At 44.5% G+C, this 26,394-nt stretch overlaps 2 protein-coding genes across 5 annotated transcripts; both read right to left on the bottom strand.

The window, feature by feature from the left end:
• Positions 1-662: 662 nt before the first annotated feature.
• On the bottom strand, positions 663-8,494 carry csrp3 (cysteine and glycine-rich protein 3 (cardiac LIM protein)). 2 transcript variants are annotated; one of them, XM_063188909.1, is made up of 6 exons: positions 8,426-8,494; positions 7,700-7,829; positions 5,611-5,782; positions 4,397-4,523; positions 2,952-3,045; positions 663-828 (listed from the first exon to the last, which is right to left on the bottom strand). In XM_063188909.1, the coding sequence occupies exons 2-6, from the start codon at positions 7,809-7,811 to the stop codon at positions 758-760; spliced, it is 576 nt and encodes a 191-aa protein (XP_063044979.1). In that variant the 5' UTR covers positions 7,812-7,829; positions 8,426-8,494; the 3' UTR covers positions 663-757. The 2 variants fall into 2 exon arrangements, with proteins under 2 accessions (XP_063044979.1, XP_063044980.1); XM_063188910.1 differs by lacking the exon at positions 8,426-8,494 and adding an exon at positions 8,317-8,386.
• A 2,223-nt stretch (positions 8,495-10,717) lies between these two features.
• On the bottom strand, positions 10,718-22,444 carry e2f8 (E2F transcription factor 8). 3 transcript variants are annotated; one of them, XM_063188913.1, is made up of 14 exons: positions 22,103-22,444; positions 20,753-20,837; positions 20,381-20,629; positions 19,640-19,805; positions 18,874-19,200; positions 18,117-18,278; positions 16,210-16,347; positions 15,506-15,760; positions 14,768-14,852; positions 14,111-14,642; positions 12,660-13,019; positions 12,127-12,244; positions 11,503-11,846; positions 10,718-11,014 (listed from the first exon to the last, which is right to left on the bottom strand). In XM_063188913.1, exons 2-14 carry the CDS (start codon positions 20,828-20,830, stop codon positions 10,853-10,855), a joined length of 2,976 nt encoding a protein of 991 aa, XP_063044983.1. In that variant the 5' UTR covers positions 20,831-20,837; positions 22,103-22,444; the 3' UTR covers positions 10,718-10,852. The 3 variants fall into 3 exon arrangements, with proteins under 3 accessions (XP_063044983.1, XP_063044982.1, XP_063044984.1); XM_063188912.1 differs by lacking the exon at positions 22,103-22,444 and adding an exon at positions 21,022-21,192; XM_063188914.1 differs by lacking the exon at positions 20,753-20,837.
• Between the last annotated feature and the right edge of the window lie 3,950 nt (positions 22,445-26,394).

Here is a 26,394-nt window from a genome sequence, read left to right as displayed (position 1 = left end):
TAGGTTTGTCTACCGCAGCCTTTATCCCCTGTTGGCCTACTGAGTCTTACTGAAGGGTGCCATTCCCAGGGGTGTAAATTAAAGCCTCCAAGGTGATACGATTCGATATCGATTCCTCAAGGCAGCGATTTGATTATTTTCGACACTTACTTTACTTTCATGCATCAATGCTGCATCGATGCATCAATACATATAGATTATTATTCACATCCTTAGCCATTCCCCCTTTGAAAAGAAATGCAAATAAAAAGCACCTTGACGTTCGTAAACATTGCTTGTGCGTTTCTGCTTGGTCACACACGGGAAAGATGGAGAGTAGGAAAAGAAAAGAGCCAGATGTGGTGGTAATGAGAAGACCCTTGTTATGTTTGTTTAGATCTTCACAGACTGTGCACCGGCTAATGTTAATTAAGGATGAACACACAGATGGGATGCAATGCAAATCATTTTCAACAGCCCTTGATTAGGTGTTTGAAGTAGTGATTTGTTCATGTTGTTGCTTGACACTTTTAGTTGCTAGAGGCTGGTAGTAGAGACGTGCTCAGTATGAACATGTGCGATTGATTAACGTGCTCTCTTTTGATGTCTTGTTTACCACTGACAGGCTGCTGCCTATTTGACACATTGAGAGTCATGTCACAACAAAGGATGGTATCCTTCAGCCTTGTTTTATTTGGCACTGTCATTCAAAATGGTCTTCTTCGATACATAAACACATTGGCATCTTACATTTGCAAACATGGAGAAAAGGAGACTCTCAGTACGGTTCCTCTGCGACTGCCACACTCCCCCTCAATCCTTTTGGGCCAAAGTTTTTTGCATAGCACGCTGGGGGGAAAATACAACAAACATAGATGTCAGTTGACACATGGGGAGAAACTGACAAGCAATTTCTATCACATTGGTGATAAATGTTCTCACAAAACAACAGGTCACTTGCCCAGGGCCCAGGGAGAGAGGGGCCCCAGAATTGAGTCCTCATTACATTGTTAGTATTGAGTGTAGGGGCCCTTTGCGACGACTTTGTCCTGGGCCCAGCCAAAGCTGTCAGCAGCCCTGTCTACTTGGGTGAGCGATAATAAATCCCTTTACCTTATCGTTTGAGGAAAGAAAACCCTATCATTAAATAGCTCATACCACTGTCAGTAAAAGTGAATTTCTAATTATATTATTTGAGGTTTTCACCTGTTTTTTAAATCCCTCCATCCAGCCTCCTTTGACATAGAACATTTTAGAAATAGGTAAAAAAAAAAAAAAACCTCAATCTTAACCTTGAGAATCACTAATTGTAGCTGTTTTTAATCTATGTGTATCTTTTTCATAGCGTTACTGTCTTTTGTATTTTTAGTTCAGAGGACAGGATTAGAGGCCAAGTCCTCCATATCAGCCCAGGGCAAAGACAAGGTAAGTGGGTGCCAAGCCATTGCAGGCTTGATCAGGTGCTGAGTGGGTCATCATCAGTGTATTGTGTAGCCATCTGTCTGCAGTATATCTAATCAGTGGCAATCAGAGGTCTCTTTTGGAGAGCCTGACATGATAGCAGCCCAACTGATTGAGTCTGGATGAAGGACAACTGATATGCTGAGGCCATTTTCAGTGCATGATGACATGAGATGATACAGGCAGGGCAGCCGACAGGAGAGGACATAATGTGGGTCAATTGTCCCAGGCCCAGGGAGGGAGAGAAGGGCCCCAGAGTGGGGTCAAAATTCAAGATTCAAGATTCTTTTAATGGTCCCGAAGGAAATTTGTCTTGGACATACATAGCTGCCACATACACACAACACTGATACACATGACGCCAACACCCCCCCCCCCCAACAATAAACACATACATGCATACATACATACATACATACATACATACATACATACACACATACATACATACAGAAAGTGCCCTCATAGAGATACTCAAGTGTGTATCTACTACAGCCTACCACACACATACATGGCATTACAGAATGGTAGTTGTTAACAGCCTGCGTCCTTGTTAAATTGTATGTATGGAGGGTTTTGAGTTGACTGTTTTGGGCCTGGCTAAATCAATCAACAGTCCTGGGTACAGGGACACAACACAGCAATGGCTTTCTCCCACAGTATGCAATTTAACCAGGGCTTTGAACCGTTATTTTTTTCCAAACGTTCCGTTCCGAACAGAAACGGAATTACAACGTTTCCGGTTATGAGTTCCACAAATAAATTGACGTTCCCGAACCGGTTAGAACAAAAAAATATTGTTCCCGGAACGGTTAATTTCGTTCCTGTCAGCTGATTACTCCCCATAGGCCTAACTGACGTTAATTAACCAAGAAAGACGGAAGTGCAAATGAGTCAGCCTACATTCCAAACTGTTTATTCAAGTGGATGAAAAGAATATCCTCCAGAATTTTGTCATTCAGGGATGACCTAAGCGGAGAAGCGGAGAATAAACCTCAATGATGAAAATGCACGCTTCACCCTGACTTGGGTCATGGGGACCGCTATGATGGACATTGTGAGTGTGTGATTAGAAGCGGCCATGGATGCCCAATAACGTATTCTCGGTGCGCATTCTTACAATGATGCAATGGAAATGTATAACAGTGGTTTGTCTTATTTAAGATGCGGAGTGGAGACTTTGTAATCCACAGCTCTCTCTCCATTCAGTCAGAGAATGTCAAATGTCACACAGGACGTGAATCTCAGCCGCCATGGTAACGTGCGCAGGAAAATAGGCCTAGTTACTTTTTTAAAAATTTGAGGAACGGTATTAACCGGTTACCATTATTTTTAAATAAGTGTTCCCGTTCCAGAACATAAAAAATAATAAAGTTTCTGGTTTCCTTTCTGTTCCCTGTAAAATACATTTCGTTCCTTGAACCGGTTCAAAGCCCTGCATTTAACCATTAGAGCTGATAGTCCATAGGGCTGCTACTGCTGCTATTTGCTGCTACGCCCCTATGTGTTACCTTTGCAGTACAGTTCTCCATCGTTGTCTGTGACGTTTGTAGACTCCAGGCTCTTGCCACACTTGGCGCAGCGGAAGCAGGTCTTGTGCCAAGGCTGAGGTTAACACACACAAACACACACACAGCAATAAGACACTTGTTAAAGAAAGGTGCACTGTGCCGCCCATTCACTAGGCCTACTGCCTATTCAAATGCTACCTTTTCATGAATACTTGACATCACCATCAAAATCAAAGACTGGGAAAATTGCACATTTCGTACATGAAAATGGGGATAGGCCTATTCTATATTGTCCGCCATTTTGAATTTACAGAAATAGACATTTTTAGCTGTACAACTTACTGTACTTTGGTCATACTAGTAAATATTAGGTCATTATTCAGTAAATGTTCATGAAAAGATGGCAATAACCTGCCTGAAGGCATTATAAAACCCCTGCTGAGTGGAGGAGGCCATTCACACATTTATCATCCTGGTACTATCTCTCTCAATCACCCCCAAAGCACACACCTGTTCTCATCAGTCAGGCAGGCAGGTAGGGGTGTGGTAAGGCACTGCAACCTTTTCTCTTCTGTCGCCTCAATCATGCCTATCCTTTGATATGTAGTTGTAGCTTGTCTAAACTTATAAGTACTTTAGGCTCTTTGTATAGGGCATTAGTCTTGGACCATTAATAGCTGATTAATCTATCTGGGTTGTGTTCAGATAGTTCATGTACAGTAATAAGACTTTCACTGTAAACAATTTGGTTGGAAAATGTGTGAAAACCAACCAAGTTTTCAGTGCCACTTGAAAGCTATAATGCACTGGTGTTTTCACATGAAGATATAGCCGAAAAGTTATCTTAAAAACTCTTCAATTGTAGTTAATAACTTCATATTTAGCGCAAATTGATGATGTTTTGAATAGTGGCAAACATTTAAAAAAAACTTTTAGAAACAATGCCCATTTATATTGCCTTTTGTAAGTAGCCTAACTATTCACTCACTAACCACTTTATTAGGTACACCTTTCTAGTATCTGGCTGGACCCCCTTTTGTTTTCAGAACTGCCTGAACTGCCTGCAACAATACTCAGGTGTGCTGTGGCATTGCAACAATGCTGAATTGGTACTAAGGCCAAGAAAATATCCCTCACACAATTACACCACCAGCCTGAACTGTTGATACAAGACAGGACAGATACATGTTTTCATGTTGTTTATGCCAAATTCTGACCCTACGAAGTATTAAAGCAGAAATGGAAGCTTATTAGACCAGGCAACAGTCCCTTTTCATTTCACATTTTCTATTGTCCAATTTGTGTGAGCCTGTGCAGGCTAATCAAAATTAAATTGGACAATAGAGGACGGGAAAATGTTGCCTGGTCTAATGGCTCCCGGTGTGTATAATATAAGGTTGTTCTTTTTGAGAATGAAGATAGATACAGATATTGATGAATCGTACCTTTCCAGCACTCATAACCTTTTCTGCAGCATAAACAGCTTTCGAGCATCGAGGACAGCGGTCAGTGCTGCCAAATTTTTGGGCAAACTTGCTGGACTTTGGAGAGCTGGTGGACGATGGCTGAGTGCTGAGAGAGAGAGGGGGAGAGAGAGAGAGAGAGAGAGAGAGAGAGAGAGAGAGAGAGAGAGAGAGAGAGAGAGAGAGAGAGAGAGAGAGAGAGAGAGAGAGAGAACAAACAGAACAAAAAAAACCTAAGAATATAGAATAAAACTTCAAATCTAAAAACTGAAAATATTCTAAATAACAGATTCATGATACTTTGACAGTTTAATGATGAACCAGATTTTGCTTGCATTAATAAATAGAAGACAGATTGATCTGATATTTTGCAAGTTTAATGATTCTTTGTTTAAGCGCATGCGGTGGCATTTAATCAAGGGCATTATTGTTTGTTGTTTGTTAATTGCCCTGTAACTAATTATCTTCCCTCTCTTTTTGCTCCATTTTGGCATACACACATTAGTTTCAGGCATTTTAATTAAAGCTCTTTTGTTCCACATCACTGATGACAGTAATTATGATGATGGCTCTGCTTCACGTTAACGTAGCCAGCCAATGGAAAGTGCCATTTTAGTGCCCAATGCCTTGCCATATGTTAGCTTGTTCCCATCATATCTGTCTTAATATGTATGTTTAACACAAGTAGCTCATTCCATAGTCATATGTGTGTTAATGGCAGGGACATTTTTTCCATTACTCGTCACATCGTATTTGCAATGCCATTCATCACATTCTCATTATACCAAGAGCCAGAGCCACATCGTCTAAGTCTTTGGTTCCCAAACTGGGGGTCAGGACCCGTAATGGGGGTCACAGAGGTAGTGAAGGGGTACTGTCAAAATATGCTGTTTGGTCAAAATCAGCTGTTACCCAAATACTAACCGTGACTCCTGCTGCTGTAGTGTTTTGTGCTGGCTCTGTTGCTCTGCCTGAGAGGTAGGCAATATCAACTATACACACCCCTTACGGTTATGTCTAGCTTACCTGTGAGAGTGGCCTTTCCTGACTTTTATTTTATGATAGGACAGTAGAGGATACACAGGCAGGGAGTGGGGAGACAGAGACGGGGAGGGATCGGCAAAGGACTCGGACCCGGGTCGATGGCGCAGCAGCCCAGTGCCCTGCCCATCACGGTAGGGCCATGTCCAGCTTACCTTTGAGAGTGGTTTCTCAGGCTTGGGTCGACGGGATCGGAGCTTAACGCTCCAGCTCCCTGGCCGTATCCGTAGCCTTTTGGCCCATACTTCTTGCCGTAGCATGACTTGCAGTAGATCTCCGATTCGTGCGCTGCCACCGTGGTGCTGTCTAGGCCTTTCCTGCAGGCCACTGTGTGAAGACGACAACATTTGGGTAAGATTAGATATGCCATGCTAACTATAGCAGACTTTTTTTGGGAGGCCTTTAGCCTTTATTGAGAACAGTTGATGATGGTGAGAGGAAATGAGTGGGAGAGAGAAATGGAGAAGGATCGGGAAATGACCTCGGGTTGGAACCCAGGGCCGTCCCTGGCATAATGGTATGGCACACTAGCCCATGGAGCCATATTGCCCCCACCCGGCTGAAGTAGTCATAACAACAAATCCTGGAATTAAATATAATTATGGCATCAGATAAACATGGGGTAGAAGATAGCATTGTTAACATTAAATGGCATCCAATGACATGCAAGAATGCAATAAACAACTGAAGATTAGTAAATCTTTACTATAACAGCTAGACATTATGAACGTCATACATAAACTGAAGATTAGGTTTCATTGACTACTAGCCAACTCTCTCTCTCTCTATTTTCATACTCTACTGCAGCCACTGTTCAACCCCCTCAGGCCCTGATGGGGCTATGACCTTGTGTCCACCACTGAAGCCCTTGGCTTGCCAGCTGTCCAGTCTTCCCCAATACTATTGGGAGCAGCACAATGATGTAGCCTACACCCCCAACACACACACACACACTCACACACACACACACACACACACACACACACACTCACACACACACAGAGAGACACACACATACGAACATCCCTCTCCACACACACTCGGCAGCATTATTTTGTTATTTTGGGATGGTGGCGGAGACTTAATAAAGGCAGGGGATAGGCAGTGCCAACTGTGGGCACTGGAGACATAGCCTCCGACTTGTTGTGGCTAATTGCATGGTTGTTAGCAGTCCCTGTGGGCCTATTCACCAATCAGCACCATCAAGCACAGGGCTCTCTCTCTCTCTCTCTCTCTCTCCACACCCCCCCCCCCACCCCCCCTTAATGAGGTGACACTGAAATATAGTTGTTTGGCTGAAGCAGAAGACGTATCAAGGTTGTTTTAGGCATTGGAGGGTAATTCGGGGGTCTGACAGTGTATAATGTGTCCACATTTGGTGTGAACTTGGCTGGGCTTTGCTAGCCAATCATTCCCCCCTCGCCCCTTGGGGCTTACTACACCCCAACATGGCTAAGGGGTCAACTTCAACCAAAACAATCTGCCTTGCCAAACAGTTGTTATGGTAGCGCAGTGGTTCTCAACCTTTTTTGAATAAACGCCACCTGGACCTCATCATAAGTGTCCCAATGTCCCCTTGACCTCATCATAAGCCTGCCAACACCCCCTTAGTATTAAAAAATAACGTGGATTAATGCACCCCAATGGCAACTAAGCCCCCACCCCTCTCGGTGGTACCTTCCCAACGCCCCTCTAGACCCCCACAACGCCCCCTGGGGGCTGTACCGCCCCTCTTGAGAAACACTATGGTAGCGAAATGAAATAAGCTGGATACATTAGGTTAGCTTGCGAGCTCGAGTGTGACATTAGGATGTATAGAGAAATGGATGAAAGAGTTGATCACAAAAGATATAGGACAGGGGTAATGTGATGAAATGAAGTGGTAGAATGGGTGTCTGAGGGGGTTGACCCTATGGATCTGTATTCTACTCGGGCCTAATTTGTTCGGGAGGAACACTAGTGAGATATACAATACTAGATTTACTGTAATCCAAATCAGTTAAAGGACAGATCATCTGAGAAGGGTTACAAATTGTGTTTAGCTTAGATTTTACATTGAACAGGTATTGCCTGTTGAGGTGCTTGTGAAGCAGATGTCTGATAGCCTACAATGGACTGACTACTGCAATGAGTAACCAATGCTTTTCCGAAGGACGATCGGGGCAATGACTTGTATCTGTGATATCAAGGCCCTGCCTATTCTCTTTACATCTCCTAGTAGTCCACAGTGTTCAGAGTACTTACTACAAATGAAACAGGTTTTGTGGAAACTCCTTCCATTGCACTGGATCTCCTCAGCGTGGTACACCGTCTTCTCACAGGCAGCACACTTGGTGCCCCCTCCAAAGTTTGGCATCCTTCAAAGTCAGGATGTCTGCCCAAAATATATATACACGGTCAGCCACTGGTGAAAACAATAAACACTGTTTTCTTAATTTATGTATTAATTCATTCATATTCATATTAATGTATTATTTTACATATATTAAGGTATACAATAATGATCCACAGCAGTAGTGTCTGACTCTGAGGAATCCAGACAAATGCTTTCCTAACTTTTCTGTCAAACGTAGATCAGAAAGTTATATCCGGCGGCGTAATTCTCATTTAATACAATAATCTAGATTCAGAGCTCAATCCCAATATCTACAATTCTGACAGCGTTTCAGAAGAGGCTTGCCTCACCAAGCAGGAATGTCATAAGAGTCCAAAAGTAGTGTAACTTGCATCAGGCTGGTTATCACTACACGTACCTCTGATACCTTCAAAGGTCGTATGAGGTACTACAGACCCTGTAGAGAAGCAATCACTGAGGAAAGTAGACATCCACCATCCTCATTCTCTTCATATTACTGTCTTACCTGTCTCAAACTGACCATATTAGTTCTTAGGTGCTTAACTCTAGCCACCACAGGATAGTTGATATGGCACGGTATATATTCATTTTTAAAGGAGAAAAAAAATACTTACTTTAAAAAGAAGAAATATAATGTGTGGTCCTCTGTCGGCGGAGCTTGCCCTTGATGTCCTGATGTGATGCAGGGTTTAAATAGCTAACCACAGGGCCGGATTAAGATGGCCTGGGGCCTCTAGGCCTCCAGTTGTTGTGGGGCCCCACAGAAATCAACTTTCATGACAAATGTACATAGGAAGTGTCGTAATTACGAGCTAGGAATTTAGGATAACATGTCTTCCAACTGTACTGAACACAACAGATACATTTTTAAATATGGCATCTTGTCACAATTCTGCATTTTTCACTTTTGGCCAATCGTGGGGCCCCATGTCGCAGCCATATGTAGCCTGTGTGTTAATCCGGCCCTGGCTAACCCCATCTCTCAGTCACCGCCTCCCAAAGCCCTCCTGGACCACAGGCACCAGGGCCTTTCCTGTTAAACCATCCTCCCAAAATAGCCGAACAACAGCCAAGGGTGCAGAAGATAGAGGAGTGAGCAACTGGGTTTCCGTCAGTGTGTTTGGTCATAACTTAAATCAGTCTTCCACTGGTGTGGGAACATTCCAGCAGGGCTGGAGGTTGGGGCTTATCTTTATGATGCGTGGGGGTCTTAGGGCTATTGTTTATAGGGTGGCAGCTGACAAAATGTTGTGACTTCACTCCTGCTCATTTACACTGAATATGTGTCAGTGGTCCTGCTTTAAGGTGTGTAAAGCAGTAACGCATTTGAACTAGGCTGCCATTATTTATAAGCTGGGACATGACATTTATGCTTTATATTAAAGATTCAGTATTAATCAAAACTTTTGTTGTTTATTTTATTACAATCATTTTATTACTACCATCATCAACGATAAGCAAGTATGGATAATAGACATGAAGGGGGTTCCAGCCTCCATTTTGGTATCCTGAATACCTTGTTCAGTTAAGGCCATACACTCCACTCCTAGCCTGGTTTTACCAGACCACGTTAATTACTTCATAGTTCATTTTTGTTCTGATGCACATCCTTGATGCACTGGAGCACTTGGGTGGGAGGAGTGAGTTCAGCTGTTTTTAAATGAGTGGTGGTGACCAATCGCTGACAGTTGACATTCATGACGTACGAATGTTATTATGTGCCCAAGTGTGTTTGGTTGGCTGTCTGGAGGACAACTAAATCCTCCCCAGAGAAGCGTAATCAGACCTTTCGTGAATAAAGTCCTTCACAAGGAATTGTCTGACCTGCCAGGCTAATGCACTCCTCCAAACTTTCCATTTCCCATTCACATGCCATAACATGATAAACACAGCTACCCAACCCCTCTATGGCTACTGTATTGTCATCACTCAGCAATGCCAAATTTGAAAGACATGAGGGCTATCTTCCACAATGGAATGTGAGTGGATGAAAGACAAAATGGACAAAAACAATTTCCAAAAATTATATTTATTACGTTTCTTAATGAAAAATGTTTACAATAATAATATTAGAGTTGCCTGATTTCATCTAAAGCAAGGGTCATTTTTACGACGATCAGTCGCATTGCTATCACAGATTATTTTTTTTTAAAAGGGGTAACAGTCGGAAAATATACAGTGTGCAAACATAAAAATCAGTCTATCAGTCTCTTTTTATCAACACAACAATTACAGTATCGCCTACAATACTTATTTACTTCTTTTTTTCCTTAGTCATATGGCAGTTTTCTTGAAACAGAAACGAGCCAAAGACCATTTTTGGCTTTCTACCGTCCTATGGCACTTTGAGACAGATGACTTAGGGCCATGTCTTGACACCAAATTTAACACATTTTTTACCTGCTACAACTGCCATTTCATGACATCCATTAACACATCTGAATATATAAAACCCTTTGACCAATTAAATTCAAGTTATACCACATTATAACACTTGTTTACAAAATAAAATAGAAAAATCAAATGAAAATGTAAAAAAAATACTTCAGAGTACAACTGTGATGTCAGCTCTGGCGGCGGACAGCTGTTCGTTTGAAAAAGGCATATGGTTTCTGGTGTAACCTGCGATTGTTCCCCTGAAGATTCACACTTGAATAGCACCATTTCCAAAGGCTTTGTCAATACCGTGAGCACTGGAACCCAGCAAGAAAAATGTTCCACACTCCAAATACGAAGTTAATGCATATTTTAAAAAAAAGCTCCACTGTCAAGTCATCATCACTTCAGCAAACATCATCTGTCGCAATGCTCAAACACACGTGCGTGCGTGCGTGCGTGCGTGCGCGCACACACACACACACACACACACACACACACACACACACACACACACACACACACACACACACACACACACACACACACACACACACACACACACACACACACACACACACACACACACACACACAGGCTCAGGGTGTGTCAGTAGCAGCAGCAGTCAGATGTGTGTCCCTGGTTCCCAGTGTTTCCCCTCAGCCTCAGGCCTCCTCTGGGCTGACAGGGACGTCTAGTTTCCTCTGGGGGATGTAGAGGGTTTTGGTGGCCAGGCCCCCCGTGGTCATGGCGGTGAGGGAGGACACGGGGGTCTGGAAGAGGCTGTGCTGGATGGACGGGGAGCCCTTCTGCGTGGCGATGATGGGCTACGGGGGAGGGGAGACAACAAGACAAAGGAAGTGTCAAAACCACACCTAAAGAAATCCAACTCCCTCCTGGCTACGCCCTTAAGATCCTCTTTCAAAGTGGGATTATGAAAGATAACGGCCACTGTTCTTTAGGGATAACTTAAACAATAGTAACAACTGCTCCAGAAGTTATTGTTCAGCTAAAACTGTTCCAACATTCAAATTATGTATAATAATCTCATTGAAGTATCACTCTGGGTCCAGGTCTAACTTCAGACAATCAAATATACCCCATTTCTGACTAAAGAAAAAGCCCTTAAAACATATGTCTTTAACCACTCGCTGGTCAAAGTAGAGTGAGAAGAATCCTTTCTTCTACTCTCACATAAAAGCAACTACTGATAGAATATAGAATGCGTTTTTATTTGTAATTGTAATACGTACAACGAAATGGAGCATTCCTTGTTCATTGCAACAATACATGATGTGTGAGGGTCTCAGCCAACCTGTTGTAAACTGAAGAGGGCCAGAGGCTGGTTGGCGCCTATGGGCTGGAGCGTCCCTGCCGGAGACATGGGCTTGGCGAAGATCATGCCCCCCCTGTGAGGCAGCCCAATGTGGGCCGTGGTCATCAGAGGGCTGGCGTGCTCGGCGGTGGACGCGGAAGAGGAGGTGGGTATGGTGGAGCCCGCCGTGGGGATGAGGCCGATGTTCTGCAGGGTGAAGTTGAGGATGGCTGGGCTGGGGCTGTGTGCACGCTGGAGGTGGGGGGCGAACGGGGACAACTGGGCGGCCGGGTGGAGGGTCATGCCGGTGGGGGTGAACTCCTGAATGTGGATGGGCCTGGAGCCTGGCCAAGGAAAAGACAGATGTGAGGGACGGAATTGAGATTACACTTTATAACAGTACCACAGTATTTGAAAAAAAGACCCCCCTCTCAAATACAGTTGATTTTAATCTATTGCAGATCTCCAAGTCAGTTTAATCAAAGAAGGATGATAACACCACAAGTTTCTTCAAGAAGTTTAAAAAGAGGTACACCGAAATCTTCCATGTTCATGTTCCTTTTGACACATATGACATATGCAACTTGTTTTGTAACAGTCAGCTCAACAGAATGACTATCCTACCTGCAGTGGGGGTTTTGTAGATGCTTGAGGGCGTGGATGCTTTGCCGCTCTCCCCGTCCTTATAGCTGAGGAATGACTGGGGCGTGATGGGTATCAGGTAGCCTGTGGGGATCAGAGTCTGGAACACAAACAAACCATAACACATTGAACAAAACTGGTTTGTCGCATATGTGGTGATGCGAATATGCGAAATAGCGTAATCTGGCAACCAAAGTACACACCAATCACCTATGTAGACCTAGCATAGGATAAGTAACAATAGCACCACATAAATTGGGTAACATCAACCAGCACAAATGTTTAGTATTAGTTGTTGTGTAAGTTTTGGTATTAAAATTATATAATATTTATTGTATCAAAAACATGTCAATGCATTATCCTTAAATGCTGGTAGTAGAGTAGACCAGAGTAACTTTATTGATCTCCAGTTGATAATAAAGACAGTATGTTATCATGAGGTGAACCTGTTTTATTTCATTTTTTATTATTTATTTTACTGTATGTTGCCACGAGTACCATTCCCCAATGCTCACCTCAGCAGGTAGGTGTCCGGCCGGTATGACCAGCTCCTGTAGTGAGATGCCTGCGTGTGTCTGCCCTGCTGCTGTATTATTGGCCCTGATCTGAGTGGGGTGGAGTGGGGTGAGGCCGGCTTCACTATCCGACGCGGCGGCCCTCTCCTCCTTCTCCAGGAAGGTCTCCACGCTGTGCTCCAGGGGCTGGCCGTGGCTGGACAGGGGCGACGCCTGGTGGTTCTGGTTCTCGGGGGTGAACTTGGTGAACTCCGGGTCCAGGTGGAGGGCTCGCGGGGAGGGCCGGCTGGACACCAGGCTGCCGCCGCGGCGAGCCTTGAGACGCGCCTGGAGGATCTCGCACAGCTTTGGAGATACGCCCTGATGGATGGAAAACAAACACAGACATCAGCACCATCACGTAACAACACAGGGGGAAATGTACTGTCCCACACAGGACAATAAATCAGAAACATAAATCACAGACGTCCTTCAAAGACCTAATTAATATTTTTTGTTAAGACTGAGTATTATGACTACAAATCTGGCTTATTTGTCCAATACTAAGTGTTCAACAGTCTACAGCCGACACTGCGACTTTTAGATTTTCTGTGTGGTTCTCTGCTCTGTGATTGTCCATGCTCTAGGTTTATCGGACTGTATTTTGGACCATGCTACCTGATACTGCGGGAGCCTTTCTTTGTCATCTGATCATCTACCTGTGAAGTTTCACACTTAGGTGCTGTTTCCACATAGCAGGATATTTTTAAATGGGGATATTTTTTTTCTCTTGTTTAGGAGGAAAGGCAACATGTGGATACAAATAAAAACTCCACTGTAGCATAAGTTTTAGCCCCCTACATGGGATATTTCTAAAGCTGGATTTAAAAAAATATATATATCTATATATATATATATATATTTTTAGGGGCTTTTTATGCCTTTATTTGACAGGACAGTCGAAGATGGTGACAGGAAGCGAATGGGACAGAGAGACAGGGGAGGACCGGGAAATGACCCCGGCCGGACTCGAACCGGGGTCCTCGTGGTTGGGCATGCAAGCCCAAATGTGGGGGGCTTAGCACACTGCGCCACAGTGCCCCCCTAAAGTGGATTTTAAAACTCTGGCTAGGCGGAGAAGGAAGGCCAAAACCAATACGTGGAAACAGCTTCTTAGACTTGCTGTTGATTCCTTTTGTACTCAACAGTCCTTTTGTACTCCAACACCTGTATGGGCTTTTTTTTAACTGCTTTGTGAACGGCTTTGACCACCTTCCCTATTGTATGAACCAACCAACATATTTGAGTAGCTTAACCCTGCTTGAGTATTTGAGGAGTGTTCATTACAATGAGCTGATTGAAGCGAGCTGAATCAAACTTGTTACAGGATTTTCCATTTCCTGATTCTGGGTCTAACACCTTTGAAGCTGAACCTTACTCTGAAGTCTGAAATACTATTTGGAGCCACTCACCTCAGATGAGCCGTTGATCTTTTTCATTTTCGATGGACTGTTCTCAGTTCCGACCCCGTTCCCAGATTTTCGCTTCTGCGCTGAAGGGCTGTCAGCCTCTCCGTTGCCAGACACCCCGTTAGTCTGGGCGCCAGAGGAGGAGGTACCCATTGGCGGTGACCGCTTGCTGGCGGGGTCCCCAGGACTCTCGAACGTCATGGAGCGCACGGCGAGGCTGGTGGGTGCAGGCCGGGTGGTGGCGTGAGGCCTGAGGGAGGCTGGGTGCATGTAAACGGTTATGGGCCCCCCCATCTGGTGCTGGGGCAGCAAGACGGGGATGAGAGGCGAACACGTGGCTGGGATGTGGGAGAGGGTCGTGGGGGTCAGGAGAGGCACAGGTACCCTGGTGGTGTCCTTCACGTGGACCTCAGAGGCCGACTGTGTTGAGGCTGTGGTGGCTGTTTTTTCTTCCGATGGTTTGGCAACTGTGTCCTCAGATTTCGTACTTCTAAGATCCTCCTTGGAACACCCTTTTGAGTCTTTGTTGGGCTTTCTGCAAGATGATAGCACATCATGGATATGATGGAGTTAGAGCAGAGGATCAGAAATTGTCACACTACATTTGCACTAAAACATTTACCTTCAAAGACTACTGTAGTAATAGTTAACTGGGCTTACTTTGACTGTCGGTCCAACTGGATTTTGCATATTGCCGCCAGCTGGGCCATCTTAGTCGGGTGGAACTCTGAGCTAGATGAATCATCTGCAGAAGAAAAAAACACAAGCACACACACATAGCAGATATGAGCTCACTGCATCTATGAATACAACTCAAGTACTCCCACTGGTACTCTATATCACAGACGCCCTTAACTTGAGGCAGCCGTGGCCTAATGATTAGGGGGTTGAACTCGTGATCGGAAGTTTGCTGGTTTGAGTCTCATGTCATCCATGATTTCAAGTGCCCTTCGGTAAGGCGCTAAACCCCAAATTGCCGCGAGGACTGTAACCAATATCTTACATCACTAAGTCGTTTTGGCTAGAAGTGGCAGCTAAATGTAATGCAATGTGACTCACTGGATTGCCTGGTTGACACCAGATGATCTCACAAGTGAGCTAGTTTGCACGCTACCTAAGCAATTTCTCGCAGGAAAGGTGCGGTTTACAATTGCCCATGTTCGATTATTATGGACGTTGCAAATGTCTCATTTGGCATAGACAGTACGTAGCCCATAGCCAATCGTGTCAGTTGTATCTATTCAAACAAACTGCAGTCATCGCCTTTCCACCCCTCCCCGCTCTCTGAATGGAGCCAAAGAACTGGAACCCTCGCTGAGGGATAGAAATCCCTGCTGTCTTTCAGATCGGAACGACAAAGTGCAAAGCAGCGTGGGATTTCCCCGGCTGGCTACTCACTGGAGGTCAGTCGTGAGGGGCTGGAGGGCGCCGAGTTGATCTTTCGCCGGTCGTCCTGGATGCTCTTGACCATCTTCATCAGGGAGGGGTGGCGGGTGAAGCCTCTCTTCCCGCCGCCGCCGGCCGAGGGTGAGGAGGAGAAGAGGTTCTTGGCACAGTTCTCGATGGACGCCCGCGACCCCAGCGTTCTCGTGGCTGCGGCGTTGGCGGTGGTGTTGGAGGACGACGATGTGGAGGTGGTGGTTTTGAGCACTTCTAAATAAGGTAGATTAAAATAAATAAATAAATAAATGAATAAATGAAGGTACACTTGGGAAAAATTGCACTCCAAATCAGCATGAAAAAGCACAGCATAAAATGATGGTCATCCACCTCTGCGAGGAGTTTCTAAATCTATGATAAACATCAAACATCATCATTCCCCAAGTTATCAGTATGTACTTGCACAAGGTATTTACCATATTATTCTGTGTTATTTGAAGACAATGTTTGAGATTAGAGAGCTGTGGCCCTGCCGTGGCTCTACTGTACCGTAGGGCACTGGGCTGCTACACCGGCGACCGGGTGCGATTCCGAGCGTGGTCAGTTGCCGACCCCCTCCCCATTCACTTCCTGTTCACCTCTCCTACTGTCCTATCATCAATAAAGTAAAAAAAAGAAAAAAAAAGAAAAAATAAATGATGAAAGCTGTTGTGATTGGTCACCTTTAGGGGATGGCAGGTCCTCTGGCCCGGTCCATTTGAAAGCCGGCTTCCTCCCCCTCTCCTCAGTAACGTGCACCTTCTTGATCAGATCCAGACTGCTCAGGACGTTAGCAATGTCATACAGCCTCCGGATCTTGGCTAGAAATAGACAGTGGCAGAGAAAATCAAGGTCAGATGTCAGTCTTTTACCAAAACTCCCATAGCTAAAAGCAAACCTCCGTCATGCCCATGGGGTCACTGATGCCATAACATCTACACGCTATGGAATACTATGCCTATAATATAACTTACAAAAAAAATCCTGGATCCGAGTCACCACCAACATTTAATCGTGTGTTCCTTTTTGTCATTTCCAACAACTCCACAAAATTTCATCAAACTCCCCTCATAACTTTTTGAGTTATCCTGCTGACAGACAAACAAACCAATGCGACCGGAAACAATAACCTCCTTGGAGGATGCAATAAGCACTTAGTAGCCCTTTCGTGCAGATGGGATTGCCAGTACAATTCACCTTTCGCAAAAGCCACGCCCCCTAGTTATTGTTGCTAAGTCCGTCAAAAACATAGAACCAGGCACACGTTTTGGCTGCGTTTCATACAGTAGGAAACGTGTGTAGCCTACACTTCATGTTGTATAGGCCTACACACGCTGATAACTAGAAGCCATATTCAACTGTGAAATACAACATCTTGATGCGATGTAGGCCTAATGTCTGTAACCAGGACATTTTGATAGTGCTTGGTGTAAACTGGGACATTGCAGCCGTCCGCCAAGACCTTTGACGGGCTTTGGGAACACTGCGCAGCTCTTGGGCAGTCACACTGGGCGTCTCTCTTCTGTTCACTTTAATGGTTTTAGTTGACAGTTAATATCTTCATAACAAGGTTGGAACAAGCGCAGCTTTCAGTGTTACTTTTTTGTTTTGCTGTCACACTCGACGCATACACAGACACAAACCAGGAAGGAGAGGGTGGGGGCTGCTCCGTGGGCTGTGCATTTGGCGCACATTAAACAACGCAACTAGTAGTTTGCCAATAAAATTTGAATCATAATGCCGTGAATCCAATACTATAATATCATATAATATTGTCCTTAAGTCTGAGCGATGCGTTGATTATTTGTTTAGGGTACATTTTCTGCCAGCTAAATGCAAGGGGAAGTGGGCTATATTAGCAAACAAGACGATTGCAGTTAGCCTGCTGCTTTTAAATATGATCACCTGGAGCTAATAGCCTCCACATGGCTTAATCCATCCCTGTTATCAGTCCGCTTGAGGTTTTTGCTTCGGGAAAGTGAAAAAACGAGGTCCTAATCAATCTTCAGATGGTGTCGGACCGTGACGGTGCCATAGGCACACGTTTTATGTCTCCCTAAAATCGCAGGTTTTTGACGGACTTCGACAAGTTCTACACTCCTTAGTTACCGTTGCTGAGCTCGGATTGGTTGGCGGCCATTTGTGGGAGGGGTTTTGCGAAAGGCTAATTGCACTTTCTTTTTGCTGACAGGGCTCAACTCCACACCGTAACAACTAGGGGTGTAAATAACATCGAAATGTATCGATATATCGCGATATATTCTGATGATTGAATCGAATCGCATCGGATCGTGGGGCATTCTTAAGTATCGAAAATAATCGAATCGCTGGCCCCTGCCCAATAACTTAATGGAAGTGGAAAAGTAATTGGGAAAAAAATCGAATCGAAACGTATCGTATCGAATAATAAGATATTGATATTGAATCGTATCGTCATGGAGGCTGTGATTTACACCCCTAGTAACAACATTGAGATGAAATCACAGGGAGCCCCAAGTAACAGATGAAAACATGGTCATTGCCATTCTGGTAACAGCACATAATAGAGGGTCTGCATTAAAGGTTTGAGAACAAAACTTGCGATACTCACTCTTGAACTTGCATTTGTTGATGTCGTCCACTTGGTCCTCTCCGATAAGGATTCTGGCGGCGACCTCCAGGCTCACCACGGGAGGACTGGACACCAGGAACAGCATGACAAACTTCTGACTCATCACCCGAAGAGACTTGTCCTTGCGACTGTTGACTGAAGCTGGGTAACAAAACCAGATAATGTTATTAACATCAATGTACTGTAATGTTATAACTTAATTATACCAATGTATTTTCTTTTCTGATTTACCATTTTTTATTACGATCTCCAAGATGGGAAGCGCATAACATTACAGAGTCAATGACCCAATGGCCGACACCCACCCATTCACCTCACCCCAACCTTAGATACACATGACTCAAAATAAATAAGCTAAATGAAACAAAAGGAAAAAGTTGAGTCACAACAATCAATGGTCAAAGTAGAAGCATGATTGTCCATTGATTGAAATACCCATTAGGCTGGTAAAACCGTTAAAGTAGTGTTTCTCAACGTGGGAGCTACAGCCCCCAAGGGAGCGTTGGGGAGCCTTAGGGGGTCGTTGAGAAGGATACAGCTGAGAGAGGGCGGGGCTTAGATCCCATTGGAGGGAATCTTAGTCTATTTGACTGATGAGGTCAAGGGGTCGTTGGCAGGCTTCTGATGAGGTCAATGGGTGTTTGTTCAATGGGTGTTTGTTGAAAAACACTGCTTTAAAATCTCTGTGTACTACCTAAAGAACCTTAAAGAAGATGGCCAGCAGCTGAACACTCACCACCTCTGAACTCCAGCCCGGGGAGCTCCACAAAGCACACCTCCCTCTGCCCGCTCTCGCCGTCCACGTCCGGCAGGAAGGCCTCGTCATTCTCCTTCTCCTCTCCCTCCAGGTCGAACTCCCTCTCCTCCTGGTCCAGGCTCCACTGCCGCAGCTGCTGCATCTGCTGGCTGTAGCGCTGCTCCTCGCCCACCTTGCGCAGCATGGCCAGTGTCTGGGGCAGGTTGGAGCGCCCGTGCCACGTGTACCTGTTCTTGGCCAGCCGGCTCACCATGTGTAGGCTTTCCAGAACGTTCATGATGTCGTAGATGCGCCGGCGCTCCACGTCTAAAAGACAGATCGCATTTCAGTCTCGCTGTTGACACTATACATGTGTGTGTGGTGACAATAAAGGCTTTTACAGGCCTGTGATGTAGAAAAATTCTGAACCTTCCTAACATCTAACACTTTTGAAAATAAGAAAAGCCTTAAGATTACCAATATGCTTGACATACACCTAAATGACATTATTGCAAATAAGGCACTGAGCCTGAGATAGAGTACTATCAACCCTGCATTTTTTTCCTATTCGCCCATACAGCAACATCCCAGAATGGTACAAAACAGTAGTTGTAGGTATTGTATTGCCACACACTGTCATTGCATCGGGACATGTGTGAAGAGACAACAAAAAAGCATTCATGCCACTACAATCCTGTACAGTAGTCACACAACAGAATCATGGCATCACCAGCAACACATTACAAAGATAAAAATGGCCACTTACTCAGTTCAACAGCCACGTCATCGAGGCAGATGTCGTTGTTAAGTGCAGGGTTGGGGTAGTCGGGGTAGCGAGCCAGGAACTTCTGGCAGAGGAGGCCGAGGCTTTTCTCTTTTCGGCTAATTTGAAGCTTCTCCGCTTCTTCCCCTAGTTCAGGGTCCTGGGTCATCTGAAGGGAGGTCACACAATAGTTATGTTTCAAAAGGACATAGACACTGACCAGCTTAACATAACCCGTTCACTAGTTTGCCCTTGAGTAAGCATGTTTGGTATATGATAGCTGATTATGCGGGAGATTATGCGTGATGAGATCCGTGTGCACCCCCTATGTGTATGGAGGGATTGTGGTTGGGTGCACTAACGAAATGAAGGAGTAGGCTGGAAGTGGTGGGACAATTCGAGAAGCCTCGGTGCATGACAGGTGAAAGGAGCCGGATGGGATTAAATCTCCGCAAGGGGCGGGAGCAGGTAATAACAGTTGTAAATCACTCCAGAGGTTTCCTTCTGCACTACGGTTTTAAAAACAACATTTAATGCAGAGCCTCTGTAATTACCCATTTTCCACCAAAATGAAAATGACCATGTCTTAAGCTGCTACTTAAGACTGTCAGTAATGTCATAGCAATGTTATCATGATGTAACTAAGTTTTTCCAAATAGTGACTAGGATCTTAGGCCATCCCATCTGCATGAAAGGGCTAACACTACAATAATAAAAACATCTTGTGCTTGATTGCTTTTATACCTGTGCTGTGTTTTCTGAGTCTTCCACTTCCGTGTCGTCCTTGACCAGTTCTCGTTCTCGGTTGCGTATTTCCGGGCTGGCTGCACTTATGAGCATTTTAAGGTTTGAGGTAGGAGTCCAGGGCTCACAGCTAAGGGGACCTTTGCCCTTGTCGGGAGTGGTCAGGGGCCCCATGCTCTGTTGGCCCTCTGACAGCGAGACTTTCCGCGGCGTTTTTGTCAATAAATTTGGCTCCACAAAAACATCCTCCTAAAAAGACACAACAAATTGATTAAGTTCATTAAGCTACATTTTCATCATTTACCTAGAATGGAATAAAAGTTAATGAATGGGTCAGACAGCTTGTATCTACACACACAAAATTGTACAGACCTTGTTAACTAGTGCTGCTGGTTCACGGGTATGTGGTTTTGGGTTCAGATTTTGGATTTCTTGCAAAGTACTTGACATTTTCCACCTTTCAGGGAAATGAAACAAAACAAATTGGTACATTTCATTCAGATGTCATACATCATTGTGCTCAATCGGTCAGAGACAGATCTTAAACCACAATAAATCATGACTAGCAAAAGGCAGGCTATGCCTTGTTATCCGATTAAAAATGGACTTCGTTATTTATTATCTTGGTGAGCATCATCTACCTTTTCTTCACGGCATTGTACATTCGAGGAGAGAGCATTGTGAAGACGGCGGATATGTCTGATATGAGGCAAGTTTGTAACAAATGATCAACAGCGTAAACTGGCTACATTTCGTGATGACTTATATTCAAAGTAACAAGACGATTCAAATGTCCCAACGTTTGGCGGTAACTGCCAAGTATTCTATGGATCTACATTAGAATCCATGGAAGGCCGCGCCCACTACCATTAGCAACCAATAACAGCAAAGCGGGAGAAGGTTTCGGGGAAGTGCTGACGGTCCCGCGCAGGTAGCTACATATTTTTAAATTCTTGGCGCGGAATCCCCTTACGTACATTCCAGTGACACAACCCGGAAATCAAAGCTTACTATCACACCGACAAACACACTGGCAATTGTATGAATGTACAAACACATTATAAACAAAAACAATACATTATTTGCGCGCACACAGCACTGCCAACAACCCGGAAGCTGTGTGAATTGATTAGCTCACGAAAATGCTTTGATCCATTGAAATAATTCAAGGCAGACCATGCTACCTAATGTCCATGGCCAAGGTATTACTTGCACATTCTTAACACAAGTCTAGCTTAACATATATGCTGAACAGATCAACAGGCCGATACATACAAAATACCCCATATATGTATAGTACCATTTCATTAAGTCGCCAGTCTCAGAGACCGCGAATCGATTCAGTGCTAGTTTGAATTTAGCCAACATGTCCCTGCTTTACTGTGTAAACATTAGCCTCTACGAGTTTAGAATGTATGTTCTAGATTGATACTAATGTGCACAACATGGTTTTGAAAGAATTGGTGCAGTAAAGTGTTCTACTCACCCAAGCACAACATTTATTTTGATATATGGCACTGTAGTGTCACTACATTGTAGTTAATAACATACCGCGCAAAACTCGTTGGTTGAACTAGCTAGCAATATTCAGGATGAGGCTACCCGGGCTTTCTGTACGACCCGCCAGCACTTCTAAATTACTTTTTGCAATATACAAGAATGCAATCTGTGTAAATTCAACAGCAGTGTGCACATATACATGTAATGACACGTGGAACTTACCAGTTCAAGGCAAAGTAGGCTGCCTCCAACTTCCCTCCAAGTGAGATTCACTCCTGTGTACAATCCATAAACAGGCAAGCCCAGGCAGACCTCCAATACTGCTGACCTCCGAAACTAATCCAGTAGATGTGACTGACGACTAGTTCTAGTAGCTGAAACCAGTTTTGGCGCAACTGCAGCCCTAAATAAAGATCAACTCATTAAGTCAGACCATCATGCGTTATTACAAGACCACAACCAGTCACTCAATCTATCTCAATATCTCAATGTAGGCTACCACTGCATGCTATAATGTCCGTTGTGGAAAAAAATATATATTCTTCTTGGTAATCATATGTCCAGAGCTGCTCGTCGGCCAGTGGGTCATTCAGAAGTTCTAGTCAGGGTTGCCAGATGAGGGAGGAAAATACGAAGTTTATACTACAACTTGACCATTTGTCCCGCCCAGCGCTGTGTACACAGAGCGCGCCTTAATCCGCCCCCACCTTTGACTGCCCCTCAGCCAACCAGAGGCCAGTCGAGACCGCTAGAGGAGGTGTCAAACAATTGAAACTGTTACCATTTGTTTTAACACTGACTCATCAATTACCACTGACCAAGTTACAGATGAGCACGAAAAACAGCCGTGTATGAATGCATTAAGTGAATTATGCCAAGGCTGTACACAGAGCAAAATCCAACAAAACTCATAATACTGTAGTCCAAAATCACAACACAACAATGCATGATGTAGGCCTACTTTTGCTTGGTGCACATGTACTGATAATCAATCAATCAATCAATCAATCAATCAATCAATCAATCAATCAATCAATCAATCAATCAATCACAGCACATTGAATGACATTTATGTAGGCTACGATAATGTGCTATATAAATATTTTGATTGTAATTGATTGATTGATTATCAATCAAAATATTTATATAGCACATTATCATCCATAGATGTCATTGAATGTGCTTAAGAGTAGAGACAAGAGAAGAAAAAAGAAAAAAAGAAAACTATTGTGTTATAGATGGTGTGTGTAATTAAGTAATTATCACCAAAGGCAGATGAGAATAAAGCTGTTTTTAACTTCCTTTTACTATTGGGGCAGTTCTAATTTGGACAGGGAGTTGGTTCTAGCATTTTGCAGCATAATGCCTAAATGCCATTTCACCCTGTTTAGACCTGACCCTAGGCACAACCAGTAGGCCTAGGCCTAGGCTAGAGGAGATTCTGAAGACCTAAGACATCTATTGTAGTAGTAGAGTAGTAGTAGACTTTTTATTGTCACTATACAAATATAGCGAGATTGTGTTTAGTAGCAACCCACAAATGCCCACAAAATAAAAGATTAAACAGTAAATAAATAATATATAAAAATCCATAAAAATCCATGTGCATGTCACATTATCGATAGTCCTGAAGAATTGAGAGGGGGCAGGTGACGTATTGCGTTCAAGAGTCTGATGGCAGTTGGATAAAAGCTGTCCTTCATTCTCGTAGTGCGGGCACGCAGAGTCCTAAAGCGCCTGCCAGATGGTAGCATGGTGAAGAGCCTGTGACCAGGGTGTGTGTGATCTTTAAGGATGTTTAATGCTCTGTTTGTGCAGCGTGTATGGTGGATCTCCTCAAGTGTGGGTAGTTGGCACCCAATGATTCTCTCTGCTGTTTTAATGATGCGCTGTAACATCTTCTTGTTGTCGTGTGTGCAGCTGGTGTACCAAGATGTGATGCTGTATGTAATTACTGATTCAATTGTACACCTGTAGAAGTTAGTGAGCAGATCTCGTGGTAGCTGGGCCTTCTTTAGAGTGCGAAGGAAATATAGCCTTTGGGATCCCTTTTTAGCCATTGCAGAGGTGTTGGCGCTCCATGACAAGTCCTCGCTGATGTGCACACCCAGGAATCTGAAGCTCTGTACAACCTCCACTGGCTCCCCTCCGATGTTGATGGGTTGGTGGTAGTGGTTGCCCTGGCCACACCGCCTGAAGTCCAGGATCACCTCCTTCGTTTTCTTGGAGTTCAGGGCCAGGTTGTTGTCTTGGCTCCAGCGTGCCAGCTGCTCCACCTCCTCTCTGTAGGCCGTCTCGTTGTTGTCAGAGATCAGGCCAATCACGGTTGTGTCGTCAGCAAATTTAATGATGGTGTTTGTGCTGTGCTTAGGATCACAGTCATGAGTGAAGAGGGAGTACAAAAAAGGGCTCAACACACATCCCTGCGGCGCGCCTGTATTTAGGGTGATGGGTCTTGAAAGATGTTTTCCCATGCGTACAGACTGAGGTCTGTTACTGAGGAAGTCCAGTATCCATCTGCAGACATGGGGACTGAAGCTGAGGTTGTACAGCTTAGTGGCCAGCTTGATAGGGGGAATGGTGTTAAAAGCGGAGCTGTAGTCAATGAACAGCATTCGCACATAGCTGTTTGGTTTCTCCAGGTGTGAGAGGGCAGTGTGAATGGCCAATGAAATGCCATCCTCTGTAGATCTATTCGCCCTGTAGGCAAATTGATGCGGGTCGAGGGATGGTGGAGTGATGGACTTGAGGTGTGCTAGCACCAGTCTTTCAAAACATTTCATCACAATAGGTGTGAGCGCTACAGGGCGGTAGTCATTGAGAGACTTGATGGCCGCCTGCTTGGGAACAGGAACGATGGTACTGGTTTTCAGACAAATGGGGACTGCAGCTTGTTTCAGGGAGATGTTAAATATGCAGGTAAAGACTGCACTTAGTTGGCCTGCACAGTGCTTTAGGACCTTCCCAGGGACCCCGTCTGGTCCTGGTGCTTTGTGAGGGTTAATGCTGCTGAGGGCTCGCCGAACCTCGTGCTCGCTTAACACCAGGCCTACATGTGGGGCATTGTCTATCAGTTCAGTGGGGGGGTGAGGGATGGGTCCCTCATCGAACCGTGCAAAAAAGTTGTTGAGGTCATCCGGGAGAGTTGAATTGTGAGGGAGAATTATTGGGGTGATATTGCTCAAGCATATTTACAATATATTTAGGCCAGGGGTGTCAAACTCAAATTGACTGAGGGCCAAAATCAAAGTCTGGAACAAAGTCACGGGCCGAACTCAACAATTATTTTTGAAAATGGACTAAAACTGTGCATGCACTTCATACTCATAGTTGAATTTCACATACACTCGTTCCCATCATATTTGTAAGTTAAAATGTGTCTGCACATCCTGTGACACGGCCAATTTCATGTTCAAGTCATGTTACGCTACACATCAATGGTGTATGTGGGATTGTGGGCCAAATGTAATACACATTTGAAATGATCTCGCAGGCCGAATAAAATGGCTCCGCGGGCCAAATTTGGGCCCCGGGCCTGAGTTTGACATCCCTGACCTAAGCCATTCAGTGACAAGCACAATTAAGCAAAGCATACTGAATTATTGATATCAACACACTGTGTATAAAAATATAGGCTAAATCACAAAACCTGTGCATTAGACCAGTGGTTCCCAACCTATGGGTCGGGACCCCCCTTATGGGTCGCCAAAGATCCACAGGGGGTCGCGGAGCCCTCTTGATTTTAAGGGGTTTCGTTTGAAATATATATAGCCCATGTTGAATAAAAGACAAAGCATTTAACTAATAAATGCATAGACGCAACAAATTGTAAGTGCTACATTAAACATTTATTCTATATTTGACCAAAGACGAATTGAGGAGTAAAATAACTAAAATAAGTTTTTGCAGGAAACAGAGGGCATTTTGTGACTCCGTCTCGTGCGGGCGCTCGCGTGGTTGGGTCACTAAAGCTTACAATAGTAAAAACATGGGTCCCTTAAGAAAAAGGTTGGGAACCACTGCATTAGACTATGGCCTGGGCTGAGGTAAAGGTTGCTTTTGGGTGCACTAATTATTAGGCCATTTTCGTCAGAAAGTTGTTGCATCAGGGTCATCGTGTTCAAGGATACAGGCCTAATTAGGACAAGTGTGGTGGGTGGATCATTTAGCAAATGAAACTGCCCTCTGTGTGCTGCTGCATGGCTGCTCAGCTCCAGCAGAAACAGTTTGACAATTCTAAAAATTCGACACTAGATGGCAACAAATTCATTCTAGTCGGATGATGTTACTATGGAAACCCAACGCTGAAAAAATTGGGGTAGACAGCCAGTGCGCGGCAGTCGTGACGTAATGTGATCGATTGGAAGTAGTGTGGGGCTCTGGTGCTAGGCGAGAATCGCATGCGCTGCGGCTGCTACCCTGCGACTCAGCTCGGGAAACAGAGAGGAAGAAGTGTGGACTGTGGACGAGCATCCCATAACACTAGTGGATCTCAAACAGTTGTTCTGGGGGTG

Source organism: Engraulis encrasicolus, chromosome 22, assembly GCF_034702125.1.
Source record: "Engraulis encrasicolus isolate BLACKSEA-1 chromosome 22, IST_EnEncr_1.0, whole genome shotgun sequence".
NCBI lineage: Eukaryota > Metazoa > Chordata > Actinopteri > Clupeiformes > Engraulidae > Engraulis > Engraulis encrasicolus.
Note: the sequence above shows the minus strand (reverse complement) of the source record. Positions and strands in the feature narration are given on the sequence as shown.